This window comes from Danio rerio, chromosome 15 (genome assembly GCF_052040795.2).
Source record: "Danio rerio strain M-AB ecotype USA chromosome 15, GRCz13ab, whole genome shotgun sequence".
NCBI lineage: Eukaryota > Metazoa > Chordata > Actinopteri > Cypriniformes > Danionidae > Danio > Danio rerio.
The window spans coordinates 43,986,927-44,012,903 of NC_141035.1; the positions used below are offsets into that span (position 1 = coordinate 43,986,927).

The following is a 25,977-nucleotide window of genomic DNA, read 5'->3' on the forward strand; positions in this document are numbered from 1 at the left end:
CACTTTGTAAAAACAGCAAGTGTTTATCAAAGTGCAGTACACACATAAAATAATCATAAAAATGATCAATGATGCATAGTCAGCAACACAAGAGAAGACAATAGTGGACCACCAGTGCATGAACAGTGTATTTTTTAATATGTCTAACAAGATTTTGAGTACATAACAAATTGTTACGCTGATGTATTTTTAGTAGGTGTCTTTTGCAAATCATAGCTATTTTGCTATTTTTAAACATTCTAAAGGAGGAAAATCACTAAATGTAAAGCTGTGTTGCTTTTTAAAAATGTAATGCTTGTTCTATTTTCCTGGTAACAGACTTATAATAAAACCAAAGCTGTGTAATAAAGCTGTATACTAAAAACTAAGCTGTGTTCTGAAACTTATAGTTAGTTTACTGTCTATGTATGTTTTAAGCTTGTTTTTCATATTTATTATTCATTTGTTTTTGGTGCGTTGCTGCACATTTTACTAACCTCAGTATTGTGGACTTTTTATTCACAAATCAAATCCAACCTTGTAATTTGATACGTGACTCTCATTCGAAGTCTTTTCAATCTCGTCTCAAATTTGACTTGCAAAAGAGGACTTGATGCCTAATAGGAGGATGCTTTACTGATCCCTGAAGGGCAATTCAGGCAATTTTCCTCAACATTGCTGCCTTCAGATTCGTCAAACGGTAAACAATCCTATTTTGTTACACAAGCCCATATACAGAAAGATTATTGATGGCGGTGATTTTGAGCCAGGATGTGAAATGACGACACATGGTGTGTTCTGGGAGCCACGGATGACCTGTCAGTCAACACAGACGGGCTCTGTGTGCGTTTAGACAGACTTGACTCTTCCCATCCGTTACTCTGAACGTTTAGCCAAGCCTGGACCAGCTCATCCATTACTGATCACTGCGGGTAGACACATCCGTCTCACTCCATCTTCTGTAGACATACACACACACACACACACACGCTCTGGTTCACACCGCAGAAATTCATGCATTCCATTGTATGCACAGACAAAGGGCTATAGCAGGAATTATTATGCTCAAACAGTCTGTTGAGATAATATTGACTACACATCAAGTGCATGCAAAACAGGCTAAAAACATAATGCTGATATTTTTGGATGTATTTATTGCATGCAATAAGTACTAATAGCCCTTTTTCTCTAAGTGGTACGGTACGGTACAGTTCAGGATGGGTTACCCTTATCAGGCTTGCGTCCCCACTGCCAAGAGTACCAATGATACCCTTTGTTGGGCATGGTGTACGACAGAAAGCTTCAGTCGGCATAATTTTCGTTCAAGGAAAAGTCAAAGTAAAGCTGTAAGGGTCGTTCAGATATCATATGCGTGATAAACAGATTCTTTATACACAAACACTTGTGTATAAATGTTCATTACTAACCTTTCTATGAACATGATTTGATAATAACTGCAGATCAATGATAGCCTACTGTAACCTTACAGAATTACAGAAACACTACACACAGCATACATTTAGTCCTTATTTGGGTTCAAAAACAACACACAACATATAGCCCACAGTCAGTGCAAACCTCTCATCTGTATCTTTAATCTTCACCTGCACATGTATCCTCTTGTTAGAAAGTAACTCCATCATTCAAAGTTCATAATAGTAGAAAAGGTTATCATAATAGTTAAGGTTGTTCTTGTTTTAGGTTGCTGAAAGAATCATTTGCTCCTTTGTTTTTGTTTTTTTTGTGCTTGAGTCTTGCGTTTGTCCATTTCTGAAAGGATTGTATGTCAGAAAAACTTAGCCAAGTACCCCAAAAGTAGTACAGTAGTTTGCTTTTTGGTTCCTTTTGAAAGTGAAAGTGGCATGAAAGTAGAGATCTGCGCGGGACTAGATTTGGAATCCTGCTCCCGCCAGGTTTTAGCCTAAACCCGACCGCTCCCGCTTATATTTAGCATTTGTTGTCCCGCTGCCCGACCCACCCCGTTTTATATCTGCCGCGCCCGCCCGTTCACACTTACAGATGGGGGGGAGAACAAAGCCGAAAACCACCCAGCTATACAGAGTCTAGACAGCCTATATTAAACTGTCTGTATAAAAACAAATGCACACACACAAGCACCAAGCAAGTGACACACACACACAGACAGCATCCCGCAAGAAGAGTCTTTTAAACCCACAGCCCCCACGCGCCTCTTTCAATCTCCCCCGCAGAGGGATAAGTCAAGGGGGTCGAGACCAGCCGGGTACCCGTCGGGGGCCCACGATGTCAACCTTTGGATCACCGAAACACCTCACACCTCTCATACACACGCACACACATAAATAAGAATATATTTTAGAGCAGTAATCACAATACCGTAAAACCATTATATTTTTTATCCAAGGTTATCATACAGTCAGAATCTTATACCGGCCTATACCTAGAACTGTCATGGCATCTATATTTGTCTGCCTTCCTTTCTTTCATCCTCATTTGTAAGTCACTTTGGATAAAACCGTCTGCTAAATGAATAAATACTTAAAAGTAAGAACTACCCTAGAAAAATTCACTCAATACTTTGCAGTCACACTTTAAGCGAAAAGAATAATTTAAAAGAAACATGTTTGCAAGTATATGGATAGTTGCATATAGTGAACACACACTATTTGATAGCATGTGTGATATGTGTTGGAAAAAGTCAGCCCTATTCATTGTCTTTGCTTTTTCTTTCCAAAAGTTATGAGCAACTAATTCTTTGTACTTGTAAAACAGATCTCCTTTTACCTCTGACACAAGCACTCATCAACACTTTTGTTTTTGCTGTCTTCAGTAGTTTGTCGCTTCTTCTTTGCTACTTTTTTTGACTTAAAGATACACCCCTGTTAAGACATGGTGCAGAAATGTAATTCTGAAAGGAAGAAAATATGTATTATTTGAAATGTGTTTTAATTCATGCAGGTCTGTTAAACAGCACATAATTTAGCAAAAACATTCAATTCATTGTTTTGTTGTAAAACAATACTTGTTTCCATTTTAATAGATTTTTTAAATGCTGAAGTTATGGCTTACCTATAAATTATAAAATGCAAAAATATATATTTAGTTGGAAAATGAAATGGATTAATTAAAAGGCATGCAGCTTAACTTGTGTCCACAGAGTATGTTTACATTCATTAAGGATTTTCTACCCCATTAAAGTTAAATGAATAAAGTGTTGCATATCACTGTAATATTGGCCAAACTGCACAGCCCTGTGTTCCCATGGAGACAATCAAGTATCACCATGGGTCTAATATAGAGGTACAACATCAACATACAAGTCAAACTATTTTAAAAGAATTATTCAGTATGAATGCACTAACTCGTTATATTGTTGCAAAAAAAGTATATTTTAGATGAATGCTGTGAACGAAATTAATGAACTTAACATTCATTAATGTTTTCCACAAATATATAGTAGCTCCTTTTTAATATTGATAACTATAAATAAAAATGTTTCTTAGGCATCAAATCAACATTTAAAAAAAATAAATAATAAGCAGAACACTGAATAAATACAGTTTTACAAAGTATTCTACATGTTTGTTTAAGAAAAAAAAGAGGGAAAAAATCCAAAAAATTTAATTGGGTTGGAAGATGTGGAGACATTAAAAGAAAGATTCAGTGCAACTTAATAGCTATTAAAAATTGCTAATTCAACCTTCAATCTGCAAAAAGACAACGGTGAATTCATTTATTTCACATTTGCATTAGAAAAACATTTCAAAATAAGATACAGTATTTAACTGTTAACACAAAATTAGCTCCTAATAGCTATGTTTCCATTCAAAGATGCAAATCAGACTAACGTACAAAGTGGGGATCTCACCCAAAACATTTGGTAGAGCAGCCACTAAAGACTGATAATAATAGGAAATAATACTAAACCACTGTGATGACAGACTTTGGCTGAGGGACTTTAGAAAGACCCAAACAACATTCTGTTCTTTCATTCATTTTACATCAGCTTAGTCCCTTATTTATCAGAGGCCGCCACTGTGGAATGAACCACCAAATATTCTGGCATATGTCTTACACAGCAGATGCACTTCTAACCACAACCCACTCTCACATTCACCACTCAAACACTCCTGCCAACTTAGTTAATCCAATTCGTTTAGCGCATGTCTTTGGGATGTGGGGGAAACCGGAGCACCTGAAGGAAACCCACGCCCACACGGGGAGAACATGCAAACTCCAAACAGAAATGACAGCTGGCCCAGCTGGGACTCGAATCAACTCGAACCTTCTTGCTGTAAGGCAACAGTGCTAACCACTGAGCCACCGTGTCGTCCCCCCCAAAACAGCATTTCAGATGTTTTACTATGTAGTCATTCCTTTGGTTTGTCTAATAATAACGTCCCATTGTGTCAATTTTGATCATTACATGATCTGTTAAAACAATCACATGACCTTTATGGGTGCGCATGCTAGAATTTTTTTTTCAGTATGTGCTTTTTCTTATTAGCTAAAAAGTTTATCCTACTCAGTTGTGTGCAAGATTTTATGCACATTTTCTAAATGTTTTGGCGTTTCCATTAAGTATTTTTATGCAGTATTTCAACACAATCTCATGGCAATTCGTAACATTTTGATTTAATACCTAATTGGTATGAACATCATTGTACAATTTAGTATGATTTGCTCCCTCCCCCAATGACGGTTGGGTTTAGGGCCGGGGTGAGTGCCACGTCTCCTTTTCAAATCGTATATTTTTGTACAACCGAATTCGATAAAATTGTACAAATTAGCCACTAAATGACAAAGCGTAAAATAGAAACGTTTTCTTAAGATTAGACTGGATATTCCAAAACGTGCATTAAAAGAGGTGGTAGGGTTGGCCGATGTCGACCAATTTGGCACTGTACGATGTCTAATGTGAAACATTGCGATTGACGATAGCATCGTTGCCGTAGAAAGCAGTAATTTAATTATTCATGAATATGGTACATATATATGGTATATATAAAGTCATATTGAATTAATTATTTGTAGACTATCGTTTCAACTACCTGACCCGCATGCTCTTAGTTTTACCCATAACCAAATCATAAATAAATAAAGATAAGTCACACACAAATTACCAACTGTCAATAACTTTTTCTGCGGGACTCTGGCATGAATAGGTAGAGTGATCTGTGTCTTTATAATGGCGTCGACAAACTTTGGTTAAAAAAAGGTGCAAAACCAACAGGAACCAACCATCAGTAGGTACAAGCGTGAAAGTGAAAGATTGAAGCAGTGCACTGACGCTGTGACTTGTTACCTGATAGATTCAAAAGATCGAAGAGTCGTTAAACAGAGACAAGATTGATTGAATATCACAACTCTAGTGAGACACAATCCAGCAGTACATCCTTGATAAACTGTCCAACATCCACTGCCTCCAGAGGGTTTTCTGCTCAAAGCACCTGCTGACTGCCTGGAGCTCAGATGTGCGCATATGCTAGAGTGCATGTCAGGGTGTGTGTGTGGTCAAGTAATGTGCGTTTTCAGAGGTACAGTGTGGAAGGAGGGCTTTTCAGAAATGCTAGATAAAACGCCAGTGGGGACATGGATCGTTTTCGTTCTGAAATGCCGTTTTAAAACTAAGATGTATTAGGGTAAACGGGGCCTAAGTGTGTATTTTTAGTGAGCGGGTTGCTGCAGCGACATGGCAGAAGATCACGATGCCGGCTCAGCAACATGATGGTCAGTTGGTCATCTGCAATGTACGATGCATGGAAACATAGCTAATGACACCATCTAAAATGCTGTGGTGTATTAGTTATTTTACTCTTACCGTAAAACATCAGATACTGTGAATGAATGATGCACAAGTGTAATTAAAAATGTCTTTCCCAATCTGTCGTCTGCTCTCCCTCTGAAACGTTCGAGGTTACTAAAGTAACCCTTCGTTCCCCGAGGAGGGGAACGGAAGCACTATAAGTGGATTTGATTGTAAAATCCACGCATTGGGAGGTTCGGTTCAGAAGCTACTCGTCTGAAAGAGTATTGAACGGGCCAATTAAGAATGAATTGGCAGCGCAAGCCTGCGCAGGTGAGCGGCATAAGCAATCAACTGAGTATATAAGCTCACCTGGCGCCAGCAGACGCTATCCTTTTTAAGCTGAAGAGACTTTCAACAGCTAAGGGACAGTCATTATGGCGACGGAGTATAGTGCTTCCGTTCCCCTCCTCGGGGAACGAAGGGTTACTTTAGTAACCTCGAACGTTCCCCTTCGGGGGGAACTTCAGCACTATAAGTGGATTTGATTTGTAAAATCCACGCATTGGGAGCCCATTGAAAGCGCCATAATGACTGCACCTTACCAACACCCCCGATGAGGAGATAGTCAAGCAAGCGTGACGCACCCGCATCATGGGGGGCGCGGTCCTCCAACGTGTCCCTGGCCCTAATTTATCCTACTTCAACAGAAGTTTTACGGATTTAGATATATTTTTTGGGAAGTCGTGAGCATCTAGATAATTCTAGGAAATACGACAGTACGTTGGGAAGCGTGCAATCCCGATAGGGAGGACGCTGCGGAGGCCATCCGTTACCCGAGGGGGGATAGATGGCAGAATTTACATATGGACTAGCCCTAAAAAGGGGGAGTACGCATAGCAAAAGAGTGGTTAGCGGGGAGGGAAGACACGGGTCCGCCCAGGGGGGGGACTTAACCGTGGCGGAATAAGCATATGGGATCGCCTAGTGGGGATCACGCATAGCAGGCACCTTTACCCAAAACGCGGGCTGACCAGCGGGCAGACCTACAACGTAGTGGGCCAGCAAGTGACTCCTCCGCTGAGTCAGTGCTGGGGGCCACGGAGGAATCTGCAGGGCTCACCTGACGGGGAACTTTACTGACAGATAAAAAGGCGCACGTATCTCCGTGTTAGGGAAAATGGCGCAGCAAGCGTGTTTCAACACCCTACCGAATTGTTTCCTCAATCACCAAGGGTTACCTAATACCCTTGAGGAAACCGGCTCCACTCGCAGATTGTAAAACCTTGCAAATGTGTTGGGTGTCACCCAGCCCGCAGCTCTACAGAAGTCTGTTAGAGGGGCGCCGCGTGCGCGCGCTCGAGAGGATGCGAAACTCCGAGTGGAGTGCGCACGCGCTCTCGGGGGACGCGGCTCATCTCGGCTCTGATAGTGAAAGAAAGGCATCCACAATCTAGTGGGAACTTATTTCGGTACGGCACTTCCCTGCTGCCGACCGTTATAACAGATGAAGAGCTGCTCAGATGATCTAAACTCTGAGTGCGGTCCGGATAATACGCAAAACGCGAACTGGACAATAAAGAAGGGCTGGGTCTGCCTCCTCCGAGGGCAGCGCTTGCAGGCTCACTACCTCGTATTAAAACGGAGTGGTAGGAACCTTGGGCACATATCGCGGGCGGGGTCTCATACGTGAGAGAAGCCAGCCCAATTACAGGCACGAGTCACTGACCGAAAAATGCCTCCGGGTCCCCGACCCTCTAATCGATATCAACGCGACCAGCAGAGCTGTCTTCAGGGACAGAAAATACTGAGTCGAGGATCGAAGGGATCTGACGCGGCTTGTGTAGCGAGGGCGAGATCCTAAGAGGGCATGAGAGGGGGCGGGGTGGATTAATTCGCTTAACGCCCCTGAGGAACCGGATGATGAGGTTATGCGTTCCCACGGTGCTGCCAGCCACCGCGTTATGAGAGCGGAGATGGCAGCCACGTAACCTTGAGTGTGGAGGGCGACAGCCTGCTCTCCAGCTTCTCTCGGCGTAAAGAAAGCACAACGCTGATCTGGCAAATTACGGGGGTCTTCTCAGCGAGAGACACACCATTCAGTGAATAGACTCCACGTCAGGGCATAGGCGCGCTCGGGGAGGGGGCTCTAGCCCGAGTGACGGTATTAGCCACCGCAATCGGAGGTTACCTAAGTCTTCCTCGCGTCTACAATCTCTTCAAAGATCGGCGAGGGTGCCAGGTGGTGCCCTGTCCCTGAGAGAGTAGGTGCTCTCTCGAAGGGACTGCCAGGGGAGGGCTATCGCGAGGGAGAGCTCTGACATCCAGGTCCGGTTGAGCCAGAGGGGCGCAACCAGCAACCTGTTCCTCGTCCTCTTCCTGACCTTGCACAGTAACTGCGCGAGCAGGCTCACTGGGGGAAACGCGTATTTGCGCGTGCACCGAGGCCAGCTGTAAGCCAGTGCATCCGTGCCGAGAGCACTCGGTCAGGGAAAGAACAACTAGCAATGAGCGATCTCGGGGGAAGCAACAGATCGATCTGGGCTTCCCCGAATCGCGCCCATATCAGCTGAACAGACTCGGGGTGGAGTCTCCATTCTCCAGGACGCAAGGCTGCCGTGAGAGCGCATCGGCTGCACGGTTGAGCTTGCCTTAATATGAATGGTGTGCAGCGATTTCAGCCGCGGATGACTCCAGAGGAGCAGACGGCGGGCGAGCTGAGACATGCGGCGAGAGCGCATACCCCCTATACGGCTGATATACGCCACCGCCGCCGTACTGTCCGTCCTGACCAGCACGTGTTGCCGCTCCAGCACCGGAAAAAAACGGTGGAGAGCGAGGAACACTGCCAACAGCTCCAGGCGATATGCCAATGCAACTGGGTACCTTTCCACAGGTCCGCAGCCGCATGCCCGCAACGCACAGCCCCCCAGCCCGTGTTGGAAGTGTCTGCTGAAACGACAACAAGACTGGACGCCTGTTCTAGAGACACCCAGGTCTGTAGGAACGAGGGGTCGCTCCAAGGGCTGAGGGCGCGGCGACACAGCGCAGTAACAGAGACTCGGTGTGCGCGCGCGTGCCATGCGCGTCTGGGGACTCGATCGTGAAGCCAGTGCTGAAGTGGTCTCATATAGAATAATCCGAGCGGCATGAAGCGGCTGCGGATGCCATATGCCCCAGGAGCCTCTGAAATAGTTTCAGTGGGACCACTATTTTACTGTCGAGCTCTCTCAGACAGTACAGCATCAGCTGAGCGCGCTCTCCGGAGAGGCGCGCTGCCATGGTGACCGAGTCCAGCTCCAGCCCGAGAGAAGAGATCCTCTGCACGGGGGCGAGTTTGCTCTTTTCTCGGTTGACCTGAAACCCCCACGGGTGGAAGTGCCAGAGCACTTTGTCTCTGTGCATAATCAACTGCTCTGAGAGAGGGCAAAAATCAGCCAGTCGTAAAGAAATTGAGTATGCAGATGCCCGCGAGCCGAAGGGGCGCTGAGGCACCCTCCGCGGGCTTGGTGAGGACCCGCGGAGACAGAGAGAGCCCGAAGGGGAGGGCTTTGTATTGCCAAGCTCGACCTTCAAACGCAAACCGCAGAAACTGTCGGTGGCGAGGAAGAGTGGAGACATGGAAATACGCGTCCATCAGGTCTAATGCTGCAGACCAACCCAGAGGACGAACGCACCGGAGGATGCGCTTCTGCGTGAGCATTCTGAACGGCAGCTTGTGCAGGCAGCGGTTCAAAACGCGCAGATCTAGGATTGGCCGTGACCCACCGCTCTTTTGGGCACGATGAAGCGTGGGCTGTAAAACCCGCTCTCCATCTCGGCTGGAGGGAGCGGCTCGATTGCATCCTTCGCCAGGAGGACAGCAATCTCCTCTCGCAAGACAGGGGCGGACAGGGGGCTGACCCTGGTGAATACACACCCGTGACTTGGGGGGCCGTTTCGCGAACTGAATCGCATAGCCGAGTCTGATTGTGCGTATGAGCCACCGCGAAGAGCTGGCCCGCGCTAACCAGGCAGGCAGAGCTCTCGCTAATGGACTCATCGCTACAATCGCTGACGTACCAGCAGTGGGGCAGCGCGGAGTGGGTGTGCTGATCCGGGAAGCTCGCGGGTCCCACGGAAAAGCTGGAGGTGAGATATTTGCTCTCACTCCAAACCCGAGCTCCGGAGGGGAGGCTCGAGGGGTGGGAGAAAGGAGACCGTCCTCCCAGCGCTCGTGAGCCACTGGCGAAACGCACCGAATCTGCAAGCTAGAAAGCATAGCGTCCCAGACTGGCAGATTTCGGGCTGTCACATCTGGGGAAGTGAAAAGTGCCCTTTCATAATGTTTTCATGGCAGTAAAAAGTGCCGTTGGAAATGGGGCCCCGCCCTCCAGCGGGGAAAGAGCAAGTTCCCTCTTCTCCAGATGGCCTGTCCCAGGGGCGCTTCGCGGTCCGTTGCCGGACTTAGCGGCGTTCTGGGCAGGGGGGCTGCCTGCTTCCGAGGTGCCCGACGCGCTCGCTTCGCCTGAGGCGTGTGCGGGGGCGGAGCAGCTCTCGTAGGCGGGCGCCTTCGGCGAGGAGCAGGTATGAATGGCACGGCGGGCGGAGCGGGCTACGGACCGCCGATAAGACATCACCCACCAACTGCTCTCTCACCGCCTTGAATTCCTGGGTGAATTCACAGACAGTGTCGCCGAACCTGGCTGGGGATATGGGGAAGTCAAGAAAGCGGACTTTGTCGACTTTGCGCATATCAGCCAGGGGTGGCGCTCCTGGACCACTAATGTGGACATCGTCCTTCCCAACGCACACGCAGCGGACTCAGTAGTCCGAAGAGCCAAGTCGGCGGCGGTGCGAAGCTCGTAAGCCTGGATTGGACCCACCCTCGTGCAGCTCGGCCAGCGCCTGCGCTTGGTAGCGCTAGTAGGTGGCTATCGCATGCAAGGCTGAAGCAGCCTGGCCCGCAGCTATGTAAGCTCTAGCTCCGAGGGAGGTAGATAACTTACAGGCTTTGGATGGGAGACGAGGCGGATCCCGCCAAGAAGAGGCGCCGCGCGGATTTACCGCCATCGCGCACTCAACCTGAGGAATCGCCACATACCCCCTGGCTGTTTCACCGTCAAGAGTGGTTAGGGTGGAGGAACACGCAGCACGAGCAGAAAAAAAGTGCTTTACAAGACCGCGTGAGCCTACTGTGCACCTCCGGGAAGAAGGGAACGCCCCTCTAGTCGGTCCGGCCGCGGAGCTGGGGGATAAACCATCTCCAACCCACGGCCGAAGCAGCCCGGGAAAGCACGGCTAACATGTCCGTTTCAGGATCCGTAGTGACAGCGCTCACCAGCCCGAAGGGGGCGAGCGGGTCTGGATCATCATCGGACAATGAAAGCCCACCCTCCGATGCCGCGGTGGACATCTGGTCTCCGGTGTCATCGGGCGTAAGGGCTACCATCTGTTAGACGGATCGCTTCCCCCGCCCGAAGCTTGGATGGAGCGCTTAGAGGAGCGGGAGGTCCGCGGGCCCGTGGGCGACGGATTATCTCTCGCTGAAACCCTCAGATCTGCCCGAGTGCCCGCTGCAGAGCAGGGGACAACTGGGGTGGTTCACCCTTTTGCAAAGGCTAACCGCGATCTTGCGCAACAGTCATGGCATCGCAATGACGACATGAACTGCCCGCGAGCAGCGCATTAACATGCTGGACCCCCAGACATGCAACGCAGTGCCCGCGCCCATCATCCGAGGACAGGAAACCACCGCATCCAGAAACGCACAGTCGGAGCGCCGTCCTGATAAGGACGTGCTGCACGACTGTGTTGCTCTTTCTGTGAAGTTTGCAACTTTATACGCACCGCTCTGGAGGACCGGACCCAAAGAACGCCAGGCAAGGGAGAAACCCAGCTCGACCGTCTGCCACTGCGTGTACACACTCTTGACCGGGAGAATGCTCTCGTTCGCTCAGAATCGCTGGTCACAGCAGGAGGAACCCTCATCGACTCGATCAGAAAGTCTCTGAAGCGAAAAGGATAGCGTCTGCTGGCGCCAGGTGAGCTTATATACTCAGTTGATTGCTTATGCCGCTCACCTGCGCAGGCTTGCGCTGCCAATTCATTCTTAATTGGCCCGTTCAATACTCTTTCAGACGAGTAGCTTCTGAACCGAACCTCCCAATGCGTGGATTTTACAAATCAAATCCACTTATAGTGCTGAAGTTCCCCCCGAAGGGGAACTTGTAAATTCACTTCATCATTGCTCATGTGATGCAAAACTCGTGCACCAATCGAATGGAGTCTTCATTTGTCTCTGGCCCTCCAGACAAGCTTGTGATCACATATGTATATATATATATATATATATATATATATATATATATATATATATATATATATATATATATATATATATATATATATATATATATATGACCAAGAACTCCACAGATATGTCAGATCGAGTAAACTAAGCTTTCTGGGTTTTTCTGCTCAAAGCACCCGCTGACTGCCTGGAGCTCAGATGTGCGCATATGCTAGAGTGCTTGTCAGGGTGTGTGTGTGGTCACGTGATGTGCATTTTCAGAGGTACAGTGTGGAAGGAGGGCTTTTCAGAAATGCTAGCTGAAACGCCACTGTGGTGGTAGATCGTTTTCGTTCTGAAATGCCATTTTAAAACTAAGATGTATTAAGGTAAAAGGGGCCTAAGTGTGTATTTTTAGTGAGCGGGTTGCTGCTGCGACATGGGCGGGGCGGAGGATCACGATGCCGGCTCAGCAACATGATGGTCAGTTGGTCATCTGCAATGTACGATGCATGGAAACATAGCTAATGACACCATCTAAAATGCTGTGGTGTATTAATTATTTTACTCTAGCCGTAAAACATCAGATACTGTGATTGAACGATGTACAGGTGTAATTAAAAATGTCTTTCCCAATCTGTCGTCTGCTCTCCCTCTGAAACTTGTAAATTCACTTCATCATTGCTCATGTGATGCAAAACTCGTGCACCAATCGAATGGAGTCTTCATTTGTCTCTGACCCTCCAGACAAGCTTGCGATCACATACGTATGTATGTATATATATATATATATATATATATATATATATATATATATATATATATATATATATATATATATATATACACGACAAAGAACTCCACAGATGTGTCAGATCGACTAAACTAAGCTTTCTGGGGTTTTCTGCTCAAAGCACCCGCTGACTGCCTGGAGCTCAGATGTGCGCATATGCTAGAGTGCTTGTCAGGGTGTGTGTGTGGTCAAGTGATGTGCGTTTTCAGAGGTACAGTGTGGAAGGAGGGCTTTTCAGAAATGCTAGCTGAAACGCCACTGTGGTGGTAGATCGTTTTCGTTCTGAAATGCCATTTTAAAACTAAGATGTATTAAGGTAAAAGGGGCCTAAGTGTGTATTTTTAGTGAGCGGGTTGCTGCTGCGACAGGGGCGGGGCGGAGGATCACAATGCCAACTCAACATCATGATGTCTATAGGTTATCTGCAATTTAGGATAGTATCGTCTATCAACCCAACCCTAATAGGTGGATGGAAACATAGCTAATGACACCATCTAAAATGCTGTGGTGTATTAATTATTTTACTCTAGCCGTAAAACATCAGATACTGTGAATGAATGATGTACAGGTGTAATTGAAAATGTCTTTCCCAATCTGTCGTCTGCTCTCCCTCTGAAACTTGTAAATTCACTTCATCATTGCTCATGTGTAGCAAAACTCGTGCACCAATCGAACGGAGTCTCTGGCCCTCCAGACAAGCCTGCGATCGCATATATATATACACACGACAAAGAACTCCACAGACGTGTCAGATCGACCAAAAAAGAAAGACAGAAATTCTAAATATACTTCATCGTGGGCCGCCTCGCCTATAAATACCCGTCACGTTGCAAGCCTTTCCTCTGAATTATGCACGCTTTTAAAGTGAGTCCTACTGCTCTCATTTGAATGATAGATGTTAAATTTCGTGCACACGTCTAAAATAGATTTCGGTGCGCTCCTTCAGAAATGATTTCCAAAAGAGCGGGCGAGTCCTTTCTTACTCTCTCTCCATCTCGCTGGCTCTGTGATCTGCGCTATATTTAGCTCGCAGGAGTCTATTTTTGTCCTCACGTGCCAGACAGACTCCCCTCACGCACTCGGTGCTCTCGTGCAAAAATTCTCCCCCGTCCTTTTCTTCCTCCCTCCTCCCTCCATCTCCCTCTATTTTTCAGCTTCTAATTTGCTCCATCTCTCTCTGATCCGAGCGTTTTGCCTCTCGCTTTTCATATTCCGTCAGCCTCTCTCTCCCTCTCTCTCTTTCTCTCTCTGTGTGTGTCGCGTGCCAGTTGTCAGGTGTCCAGCTTTCTGCAGAGAGAGGAGCAAACATGAGGAGAATATAAACAAGACCCGACTAATGAGCCAAAGCCGGAGAGAGAGGCTGAGAGACCACGAGAAAGGCCTGTCTGGTGTCACTTTGGAGCTTTTTTTCCGGATCTATTTAATTAATCAGAAATAGGAGGAAACGTCCAGACCTCAGGTGACTTGGATGGATCTGAATTTTTTTTTCGTATGTAAAGCAGGCTTATTAAACGCACTAATCGGGGGACACGTTTCAATTGTGACACTGATGACCGTTTTCGATACTTTGACAAGGAGCAATTATGGTATTTAATCAAGGCGTCGAGGCTTTTGGAAAATTACACCTTTCCTTGTTCAATTGACCCTATTTACATTCTTAACACACGTAGCGGGTCTTATCGTTAATGATTCATTAGTGCGCATTAGTCCAACGACTCAAAAATGTGGGATTCGTGATCTTTAATCAAAATGGAATGCGTTCCACTGGCGCTGAGATGAATTGTGTTCCGTGCTGACATCACAGAGTCTCCTTAATTTCTCAAGCAGGCTCCGTTCTGGTGTAAATACACATTGTTTGCCGTTCAATTAATTCCCAGTGGCAAAAAATCAAGCAGTGGCCTAGATTCATCTGCATTGATTATTCTTTTTCACATGGAAATATGAAAGTTCAAATAAGACAAATTTCTGCAACTTATAAGTGGGAGTGCAATCATGCGTTGTATGAGTAATAAGAATTCAAGACAAAATCAGGTTTATCTTAGCACTACAGAAAATTCGGCTAAATGTTTTTTCATAGTATTGTAACGAACCAAAGAAGCCAGGAAGCATTTAACAGTTTAACTCGTCATTTTAATCAACTTTTGCACGTTCAGACAGAGTAATCATTGTGTTCGCTCGAAAACCCACACTGTTACACACACACAATTAACATACCTGTTCCATCCAATGGGAAAACCCCTTCCTCCCTCTCGAGTGCGCAGACTCGCTTTTTCCCCAAAATCTAATTCCTTACAACCCCGCATTGCGAATACAAATTCACACCAAAAAGAACACAGAAACCTTTAGTAACATGCTACTTAAACCTTTGTCTTAAACCTTTAGTAACATGCTACCCCTGCTGAAAAATCCAGCTTAAACCAGCCTAGGCTGGCTGGCTGGTTTTAGCTGGTCAACCAGGCTGGTTTTAGAGGGATTTTGGCCACTTCCAGGCTGGTTTCCAGCCATTTCCAGCCTGGGCTTAGCTGGTCAAGCTGGGACTCCAGCCAAAACCAGCTATATCCAGCTTAAACCAGGCTGGTCAAGCTGGTTTTAGCTGGATTTGGCTGGTCATTTTCCAGCCTGACCAGCTAAGACCAGGCTGGAAATGGCTGGAAACCAGCCTGAAAATAGCCAAATCCCCTCTAAAACCAGGCTGGTCAACCAGCTAAAACCAGCCAACCAGCCTAGGCTAGTTTAAGCTGGATTTTTCAGCAGAGACAGTATAATAAACAAGCAATTTGCATGGCACATAATAATTAAACATGTTCACTTGGCTACTATGCCTAGGTAGAATACAATTCTTTGCCAAATTGGGGGTTTGACCCAATTTTCGGGCTCAAATATGGACAAACCCAAATGTGTCACCCTCGGCCTGTTCCTGTTGTCCAAACCACCGCTCTCCCTCACCATCCACTACACACCACACACCTGAACCTTCCCCTGATTACTGATCACCTGCACCTGTAATCACCACTCACTACAAATACTCACCTCACTCAGTCAGTGGCTGGAATCAAAGATGCAAGGTGCCCTTCGTCATCTCTGTTGGATTCTCCTGTACTCCTCCGTGGATGTTCCCCTTCTCCTTCTTCTGCGAAATGCAGTTCCATTGATTTAAGGGAAGTCACAATTTTTATATTGGTGTTTAACCAAAGCACTGAGCTTATCTATTGAACTGTTTGTGTGTGAGATCGCTCACCCTCTACAACGCCATTCCCCTGCTTCTCCTACTGTTGTTATTTACTGTTATACGTTTGAATAAACGTTCTTGAAGTTTTACCTTCCTTATCTTCCATGTTTGGCCATGACAAATTGTTATTTTTAGGGACTGAGCACCGGAACAGTTTCTTGTTCTTTTTCTTCGTAATGAATCGTGGTTTTGAGGGGCTAAACATGCCCGAAAACTCACAAAACTTTGCAAGGTCCCTATCATCGCTGCCTGCAGCTTTAATCTTTATTTTATAATGCACTTAGATGTAAAAATGTAACTTAGCAGTTGAGTACGTTCATATTTGGTCCAAATTTGGGGAAAAAAAACAACCAAATTTTTGTTGTTTGTTTTGTAATTTCAGCTAATTAATTTTGAATAAAAGTTAGTGCTGCGTTCATATGAAACACAAGTTAAATTTAATCTTGTTAAACATTGTTAACTGACACTAGTTAACTGCACCCCATAATACAAAGTCTATGTATTATGATACTAAGGCCAAACTTTATGCATTTTGGACAATGCATTGGTAGTTATACAAGAACGCCATTTTGGGGGCCTAAAAATGTAACTAACTTACAAGTGAGACCATTTAAAAATGACTTTGTGGAAACAGTAAGGTCATAAACAAATATATATTATGTATTAAGTCTATATGCATTAGTATGCGCTTGAAAAAGCAACAAAAAAAGTATTCAGTAGTGGTTGACCAATGTATCAGTTTTGCTGATTAATCGGCACCAATAGTTGATTCCTGGAACTTTCATTATCGACAAAAATCCCTAGCAACAGCTTTTCCAGCTTGTGTCTGTTACTTGAATGACTGAGAAGGGTCTGTTATTAATATACAGAGCAAAAGTTACCTCTAGAGGCAAAAATTAGAGATCGGTTTTTAATCGGTTATTAGGAAGTACAGTCCAACCTGTCATATTGGAAAAATCGAATATCAGTCAACCTCTAGTATGCAGGAGCGTAGTGCTAGTTTACATGTATGAGTTTGGCTGAAACTTTTAAGGAAAGCCACTGGCATTGACTAATGATCAGTTTTGCAGATGTGTCGGCACCGATAGTTGATTCCCAGAACTAACGGTCATTGCCGGAAAAAAGACAGACCTCTAAAGTGGAAAATCACTAGTTGATAATCAGTACTATGGTCTAACCTACCTATAATTTTGGCAAAATCCAATTTGTCAACCTCTAGTATGCCGGAGCATAGTGTTCATTTACATGGATGAGTTTGGCTGACACGTTTAAGTATCAGTTTTGCAGATAAACAACACCAATAGTTGATTCTCGGAACTATGGTTTGTCAGCACAAATCCCTACTGATAGATTTTCGAGGTTGTGTCTGTTACTGGAGTGGCTGAAAAAGGTCTATTGTCATTATACTGTGCAAGACCGACCTCCACAGGGCGAAATCAATGATTGGTTAATTAATCAGTTATCCAATCAACCTCTAGTATGACCTCTAGTATGCAGGAGCATATTGCTAGTTTAAATAAATTATTTTAACTGACACTTTTAAGTAAAAGCCACTTGCATTGACTGATGTATCAGTTTTGCAGATGTATCGGCACCGATAGTTGATTGCCAGAACTATTGGTTATCAGCAAAAAGCTCTACCGATAGTTTTTCTTGGTTGTGTCTGTTACTGGAGTGGCTGAGAAGGGTCTGTTGTCATTATGCAGTGCAAAAGTAACCTCTAGAGGAAAAAAATCAATGATCAACTATTGGTTAATTAATCAGTTATCAGCAGTATGGTCCAACCTACCTATGATATCAGCAAAATCCAGTTTGTCAACCGCTAGAATGCAGAAGCATAGTGTTTACATGTATGATTTTGGCTGACACTTTTAAAGGAAGCCACTTAAATTCACCCATTTATCCATTTTGCAGATGTATCGGCACCGATAGTTGATTTCCCAGAACTATAGTTTGTCTGCAAAAATCCCTATCGATTGCTTTTCTTAAACTATCGTTTTTTGTGAAAAATTCTTGATTGTGTCTATTACTGGAGTGGTTGAGAAGGGGCTGTTGTCATTATACAGTGCAAGACCGACCTCTAGAGGTGAAAACCAATGATCAACTATTGGTTAATTAATCACTTATCAGCAGTATGGTCCAACCTGCCTATCATATCAGCAAAATCCAACTTGTCAACCTCTAGTGTGCAGGAGCATAAAGCATAGCCTCTCTCCCGTCTCCCCCGATGGCCCACACTCACACTACAATCGGGCCTGGGCACGCTTACGTCATCGATGCTGCGCTGTCCTCAGTGAGCGCTCTCGCTCAGCACAGTGGAGATTTCTCTAGTTATATCGTTTCAGTCGTTTGATATGCAGTGACATGCAGTCAAATATTTCACCAAACAGTCCTTAGGGATGCGGTGACACGCAGTCAGATATTTCACCGAACAAATCCACCACTTTTGACGCTCATAAACAATCATAAAGTCCTCGTGCCGCAGGAATGGGGAGGTTTGCTGAAGGTGTGCAGCTGTCATGCAGTGAGAGGTTTGTGTATTTAATAAACTACGGCAGCTTGTGTTCATTGAACAGTAAGAATGATTAATAAATCCATATGAAACAGTCCCTTAAAAGTCACGTCTCGCTTTCAGTTTTGGGCTTTGGCGCGTTTTGCACTCACATTACAAGCGTACTGCGCCAAAGCCCAAGTGAACCGCGCTCAGGCCCACCTCTTCCAACCGGGCCAGGGCCGGCCAAGTGAACCGTGCTTGAGCCCGATTCAGCGCTCTTACACTTCTCAAACGTTCCGGGAAATGGGCCTGGGCACGGTAGGGATGGCATAGTGTGAGTAGGCCCTAAAGAAAGCCACTTGCACTGCATTGACGACTCGTCTTTTATCAGGAGTCAAACCCACAACCTTGGCACTGTTAGTCTATCAGAGCTGCAGTAAGACTCTTCCTTTCCAGGTCAATAATTGCCAGTGTATTTAGTCGTTTTTAGTCATCATTTTGACTTGCTGTAACCATTGACTTTCGTAGTATTTGTTTCTCCTACTATGGAAGTCGATGCTTGCAGGTTTTCAGATTTCAGAGTAAATAGGGTGCATTTTAAGTTTTGCCTGAACTATCCCTTCAAAAATTACACTGTAAAAAGGAACCACGAAAAACAAAGTAGGTTTGAAAACCAATAATTATGCTGATAAACAGTGGAGTCGGAAAATCCACCTTCAGGATTCTTGGGAACAATCAGAAAACACTACTAATCGGATTAATTACAAAGACATTTTCACACTAATGTAGTTCAGAGCTAAAAAGCTTCTGCAATGTCTTTTGTTGTGTGTGCAATAGTGCAAACACGATTTTTGCTTGTCTTCACAAACCGAGGAACAACATGAAAATGATGTCTGTGCGAATTCACCTCCACACACTGTACACCACTGATGCGGTCGATACGGCTCCAGAATAGATCTGTATATATGCAAATATGCTCGTTTGCTAAAATCAAAGCGAGTGGATTCTTACTTAACAGTTTAAAGGCTCGCACTGGTTTTGTGCAATGTTTGTCAGTAATTAAAATACTCATTATTCCCAATGAATCCTGCCGCGGTCAGGGAGAAGGAACAAAAAAAAAAATTAAATATCACAAGCCTCAGGAGGAATGATTAGTTTATTAATAACAGCTCTAGTCAGCGGGAACGTACATTCTTTACAGTGTGCAATATTTCTCTGGCGCTCTCCCGCAGTGTTTAATGCTGACGGCTTGTCATGCTATACGGTCCAGCGACCCGATGGAGTAAAAGCCATTCCATCGAGGAACAGGGGTGGAGTCATGGGAAGTCCATACGGCTGTGCGGAGAATAATATTCTTCATACACACCATCACTCACTCCCGCACACACACGTCCATGCTACAGCAGCACACCTTGGGCATGTGCATGTGGAATGGAAAACAAATTGAGCAATAAAAAAGCACCTCAAGCCAGCAAAGACAAGTTCTCCATCCCAGAGCAGCAGTCACTCACTTCCTATAGAACATCGTTTTTCAATCCCTGTCCTCACACCCCACTTCAATCTGCATATTGTGCATGTCTCCTTGATTTAACACAGCTAATTCGGATATCCAGTATGTTAGAAGAGATCCATGTGTGTTCTGACTGAAGAGATCCCAAGCCGCAGAGCCTTCCAAACCCTGCTCAGATGTTTCAAAACACCCAGGTCATGTGATTAAAGCGATTCAAAGGATTGACCTGGCAAATCTGTGTTTCAGTGATGGGGTCTGAAGCAAAACCACCATCTCCTGTAACTTAGTGCAGTGTTTCCCAACCCTGTTGCTGAAGGCACACCAGCAGTACACATTTTCCAACCTCTTCCTAATCAAACACACCTGAATCAACTCATCTGAATGTAAGAGACTCCAAAAGCTGAAGTTAATGGGTCAGATAAGAGATACATCCAAAACATGTCTTGTTGGTGTGCCTCCAGGAACAGGGTTGGGAAACAGTTGTTAAGAGGACTGTGTATGCGTGTATAATGCACCTGTGCTGTGAGTGACCTGAGTTTGAATCCCAGTTGTACAAGCATTCAGAAATCGTGACTTATTGTCTTGTATTCATGTAGACTTTTTATGACCAAAACAACACATATTTATTTGCAGAGTTCATTCGGATTGAGTTCATCCAGACTGATGTTAAAACAAAACACACAAGAACGGAGCAATAAAATAACAAACTTTTAATTACCATGATTGCTTTATCTAGATTCGAACCCAATACGTCTGCACGCCAGTTAAGAACACTAACCACTCCACTAAATTTATTGGTGTCTTGTTGAAACAACAGGGGCTTTAATTGCTTAATTCGCATAACTGTTTCTTTGTTGAAATTGTTTGAGCAATATTCTTTTTAAAATACCACTAGGTGTCACTGTAGAGTCGGTTTCGAAGCCTCGACACATTTTCTTCGACTATTTATGTGTTTCACGATGCGTCGCTCTGCCTACCACTAGTTTAGTGTTGTCAAAAGTACCGAACTCGATATATTGAAGTTGTTTAGGGGCAATAAAAAAAGACCCCTAGATGTCATTGTCGAGTTGGGTTTTGAAACATTTTGAAGCCTTGACACATTTGCTTTGATTGTTTCAGTGGTTCATGAAGCCTTACTCTACTCTAGAGTAGTGCTGGACAGTGTTGTCAGAAGTACCTACATGGCTTTGAAACGTTCAAGTGTCCGTTTATCTATATTGAAACTCTGACCAGCGATGAGGAGTTGTGAACCGATGAGCTTCAAAGCCAATCACAGTCATTTCTGTTGAGCAGGTAAACTCAATGTCCAATCAGTGGTGTTTAAGAACTTGCTCAACAGTGCTTAATTGTTTGGGGGAAATTGACTTTTTAAAAAACATTTCAGTACCGAAATCAATATAGTAAAGTTGTTTAAGGGCAATACTTCAAAAAAATTAACACAATTTCACTATAGAGTCAGGTTTTGAAACAATTCAAAGCCTCAACACATTTGCTTTGACTTTCAGTGTTTCACAATGCGGCGCTTGGCCTACCACTGGTTTAGTGTTGTCAAATTACTGAATATTTCAGTACCAAAATCATTATATTAAAGTTGGTTGAAGTTGTTTAAGGTCAATACATAAAAAATGACCACTAGATGTCATTGTAGTCGGGTTTTGAAACGATTCGAAGCCTCAACACTACCTTCGAAGCTGTTCCAGTGTCCATGTATGTTTGCACTTGGTGACCAGCAATGAAGAGTGGTAAACAGATTACCTTCACGGCCAATCACAGTCATTCTGTTGAGCATATAAACACAATAGCCAATTAGCGGCATCTAAGAACTTGCTCAACATTGTTGAAATGTTTGCGTTTAAAAAAAATGTCAGTACCGAAATCAAAACTTTTGATAACATTACTGTAGAGTTTGAGCTTGCTGAAAGTCTATCGTATGGTACTATAAAAACAGGCTGGATAAAACAAGATGATTAGACATTGATAAAGCGAGTGATTGCTCCATATATAACATTTCTGTACAGAAAGGTCACGTTTTGAACTTCTATTGGTCTCATACAATCAAGTGATGCAATTTCGCAGGTTGGGAATACAGTGACAAGCGAAACTTGTCGCACAAGCTTGTGTTTCAGATCTACAGCATTTGCATGAATATGAATCCAAGTCTTTTAAAGAATGTAATGTAAAAATCTTAAGAAATTTTAAGTATCCCTGAAGAATTTTATTTATTTATTTTTTAGACATGATTTGTGACGTGATTTTTGATCGGTTTTATGGTTACAATGTTTCTGACTTGTCCTAATTTTTATATATATAATTTTTATCTTCTGCATTACTCTTTATTTTCTGCTATCGTTGTATTTTTAAGTGTAAAGTGCTTTGAGAATTAAGTTTTAAAGACGAAAAAAAAAAAAATTCAGTCTATGGGGCAAAAAGTGCAGTGTGAACGTGGCTTGAGATCCCTAAGCAGTGTGCACTGTTCTCTAGTCCTTTCTCCATTATACTCTCCCAACGCTTAAGCAACCTTTATTTCACTTCAGAATGCTCATTCACAGATTCACACTGCAGCGCTATACTCGAGAAGAGCTATTATATTTCCATAAATAAATCCAATATAAATTCCGATCTCACACGCTCAAATGCAATACGAAAGAAACATTTACATGCTCCCTGAAATTATGGCTGAACATCCTGCGGAGTCCACTTTACAGGGCACTTGTTGTTGAATTAGAATACAGGTCCGACGTTAAATGAAATGGGCAGAGCTGAGGAGTGTGACTACTGGGATTGTAAAACGTAGCTATAGGAAGAAGTTTCTGTTGTTATGGTGTTACAAAAATGGCAGCATCCTGTTTATACATGGAATTTGATTGGTCCTTCATTTGTGGGCGTGGTCTTCAGGGTGTTGAGGTAGTGGGTGTGGTCCAGTTCCCGTCATCATGGAGACGGATCTGTCCTTGGACGTCTGGATAAATGATCTCCTCCACCGTCACGTAAGTTCCCGTGAGGAAGCCGATGAAGCCGAGAGCGGCGATGGAGATGTCTTTGAGGAGCAGCATTGGTGGAGGAGGCTGACTGGGAAACGCTATCAGCTCCACCAGAGGAGGGAAAACCAGCGCTAATGCTGAGCTGCTCACTGCACCCACCAGAGAGATCACCAGGTCCAACCGCGGGATCAACACTGCTGTTACACCTGCCGGAGGAATAGAGAGATGACGTCAGTTCTGGAGAAAGTAGAGGAAAGTGGTTGTGAAAGTCAATGCTGTGACATAATAGGGTCTAATGATAGGGTCTGGGTGATTGCCAAGGTGTTGCTAGGGTAGATCTAGCATAGTTTTAAGTTAAGTGTTCTGCTGTTTTGATAAATTTCACCCAATAAATGATCACCCTTGAAGGGGTGTTCATAAGACTGTTATAATCATGACGAGTCAAGAATATGAATGAGATTTTAAAAAGCGAGTGGTGTTGGTGAAAGTCAGTGCTGTGCGTGACATGACTGGTCTGGGTGGCTGCCGAGGAGTTGCTTTGGCAAGTTGAGAGTGTTCTGCTTTGTTAAACTTCAGCCAAAAAATACTTCATGACTCTTCTAAAACTCTTCTCTCTTATAATCACGGCATGTCACGAATATGAATGAGATTTAAAAGATATATGAGTAGTGTTTGTGAGAGTCAATCCTGTGACATGACTGGTCGTAAATGTGTTGCTAGGGTTGCTTTGGCATTGATTTAAGTGTTCTGTGGTTTTGTAAAATTTCATTAAAAAATGTCCTTCACTTGTTCGGAACCTAATTGAGTGTCTATAGTTGAAAACAAAGAAGATATCTGATTATGATATAATACTAATATATATATACAATGACCGGCCACTTTATTAGGTACACCTGTCCAACTGCTTGTTAAAGAAATTTTCTAATCAGCCAATCACATGGCAGCAACTCAATGCATTTTAGGCATGTAGACATGGTCAAGATGATCTGCTGCAGTTTAAAGCGAGCATCAGAATGGGGGATAAAGGGGGGATTAAAGAGACTTTGAACGTGGCATGGTTGTTGGTGCCAGACTGGTTGGTCTGAGTATTTCAGAAACTGCTGATCTACTGGGATTTTCACACACAACCATCTCTAGGGTTTACAGAGAATGGTCAGAGAAAGAGAATATATCCAGTGAGCGGCAGTTCTGTGGGTGCAAATGCCTTGTTGAAGCAAGCCAGAGGTCAGAGGAGAATGGCCAGACTGGTTCCAGCAGATAGAAAGGCAACAGTAACTCAAATAACCACTCGTTAGTCTCAATTTCTGCTGTGACGTTTAGAGAATAGGGTCAGAATTTGGCATCAACAACATGAAAGCATGGATCCATCCTTGTATCAATGGTTCAGACTGGTGGTGTAATGGTGTGGGGGATATTTGGATATTTTTCTTGGCACACTTTGGGCCCATTAGTACCAATTGAGCATCGTGTCAACACCACAGCCTAACCGAGTATTGTTGCTGACCATGTACCCATCTTCTGATGGATACTTCCAGCAGGATAACACGCCATGTCATAAAGCGCGAATCATCTCAGACTGGTTTCTTGAACATGACAATGAGTTCAGTCTTAAAATGACCTCCATAGTCACCAGATCTCAATCCACTAGAGCACCTTTGGGATGTGGTGGAATAGGACATTAGCATCATGGATGTGCAGCCGACAAATCTGCACGGTACTAGTAAGGTGTACCTAATAAAGTGGCCGGTGAGTGTATATATTTTGAAGAATGCTGGTAGCTGGCAAACCTTTACTTCCATGACATGTGAAAGTCAGTGAGAGCCTGCAAGCAGCATTTTTCAAAATATCTGCTTGTGTGTTCAACAGTAGAAAGAAACTCAAAGGTTTGAATCACTGAGAAGGGAGAGTAAAAGATGAGGCAATTTTCATTTTGACCCATCTTTATAAAATTGATAAAAAAAATTTGAAATTATAAAAATTGTCAAATAAAAAATGTAAAAGAAAAATCCATTTTGCTACTAAATGATATAATTTATAATTGTTTCAATTTATTAAAGTGAAAAACAATAAAAAAAAAATGTAAAGAATGTGTCCCTTAAAATGATTGCTAAATTAATATTTTATAGTAAAATAATTAAAAATTAAAAACATTACAAGGTAAAAATGACCTGCTAATGTCCTGACAAAGTTACCAGTACATTTTCTGTATGTGTCATGATAAAACCAGTCATAAAGGTACTTTTGTTTTTAAATGTATACATTAAGATTTATACTTCAAGATCCTACGGGCCAGCAACTGTTTAAAAATGTAGAGTCTGAAGGTTAAAATAAACAAAAATTAATCAGGACCATTTATTAATGAAAGCTCATTGTTACATATTTTAATGATTTCCCATTTTTTTCAGTGTATATTTAAAAAATAAATGAATTTCTTTTGCAGAAACCATCTCAAACTGGCCAACTTCCATTTGAGTTCATCAAATAATATTTAACATGTTCATAACGAGAGCGTTTTCCTTCTGAAAATGTATTTAACTTGAGCCTATTCTAAATGTATACTTGTTGAAGTAAAATAAACTCCAGTAGTCAAACGCATTAAAGAAAGAAACATCAATGCAACTTTGATCTGGTAGTTAACAGCAGGACCCGTGTGTTAATGAATGCATTTATTATAGTGGATCTCATCTAAAGCTGATGTAATTCTGCTTGTTCACAGCAGGTGTTCATCACTTCACTCATTTATGCTCATTCACTGTCAAGAGGACTCTATTAGTCGTAAACTAGAAGGGAAAAAGGGCCAAAATTTGATCATAACTTCTTAGCATTAGATGTATGATACTTATTGAGGTTTTGGTAATATGAATTAATATGAGTTTTGAATATGAATGAGATTTTAAGCATGTTTATGACAACTAATTAAGTGTCAGTCACTCATTTCTGTCACTTTAAATGTATAAAGCTGACACTATGTTTACATGGACATCAGTAATCAAAT

General features: G+C 43.5%; 1 protein-coding gene and 2 long non-coding RNA genes across 6 annotated transcripts in view; 1 reads left to right on the top strand and 2 right to left on the bottom strand.

The window, feature by feature from the left end:
- Positions 1-1,626: 1,626 nt before the first annotated feature.
- LOC147840690 (uncharacterized) lies at positions 1,627-14,180 on the bottom strand. The gene is made up of 3 exons (XR_015510051.1): positions 12,893-14,180; positions 2,276-5,408; positions 1,627-2,142 (listed from the first exon to the last, which is right to left on the bottom strand). It is a non-coding gene; the product is annotated as an uncharacterized LOC147840690 (long non-coding RNA).
- A 3,467-nt stretch (positions 14,181-17,647) lies between these two features.
- LOC147840691 (uncharacterized) lies at positions 17,648-20,013 on the top strand. Its single transcript, XR_015510070.1, has 2 exons — positions 17,648-17,702; positions 18,064-20,013. It is a non-coding gene; the product is annotated as an uncharacterized LOC147840691 (long non-coding RNA).
- The window catches only part of slc36a4 (solute carrier family 36 member 4), a 64,937-nt gene continuing 58,589 nt past the window's right edge, over positions 19,630-25,977 (bottom strand). For 2 of the 4 annotated variants that reach the window (XM_087284742.1, XM_087284741.1), the window contains exon 12: positions 19,630-23,188. In XM_087284742.1, coding sequence (XP_087140868.1) covers positions 22,893-23,188 — 296 coding nt within the window. In that variant the 3' untranslated portion in view covers positions 19,630-22,892. The remainder of the gene's footprint in view (positions 23,189-25,977) is intronic. The other 2 variants (XR_015509919.1, XR_015509920.1) reach the window with 2 other exon arrangements.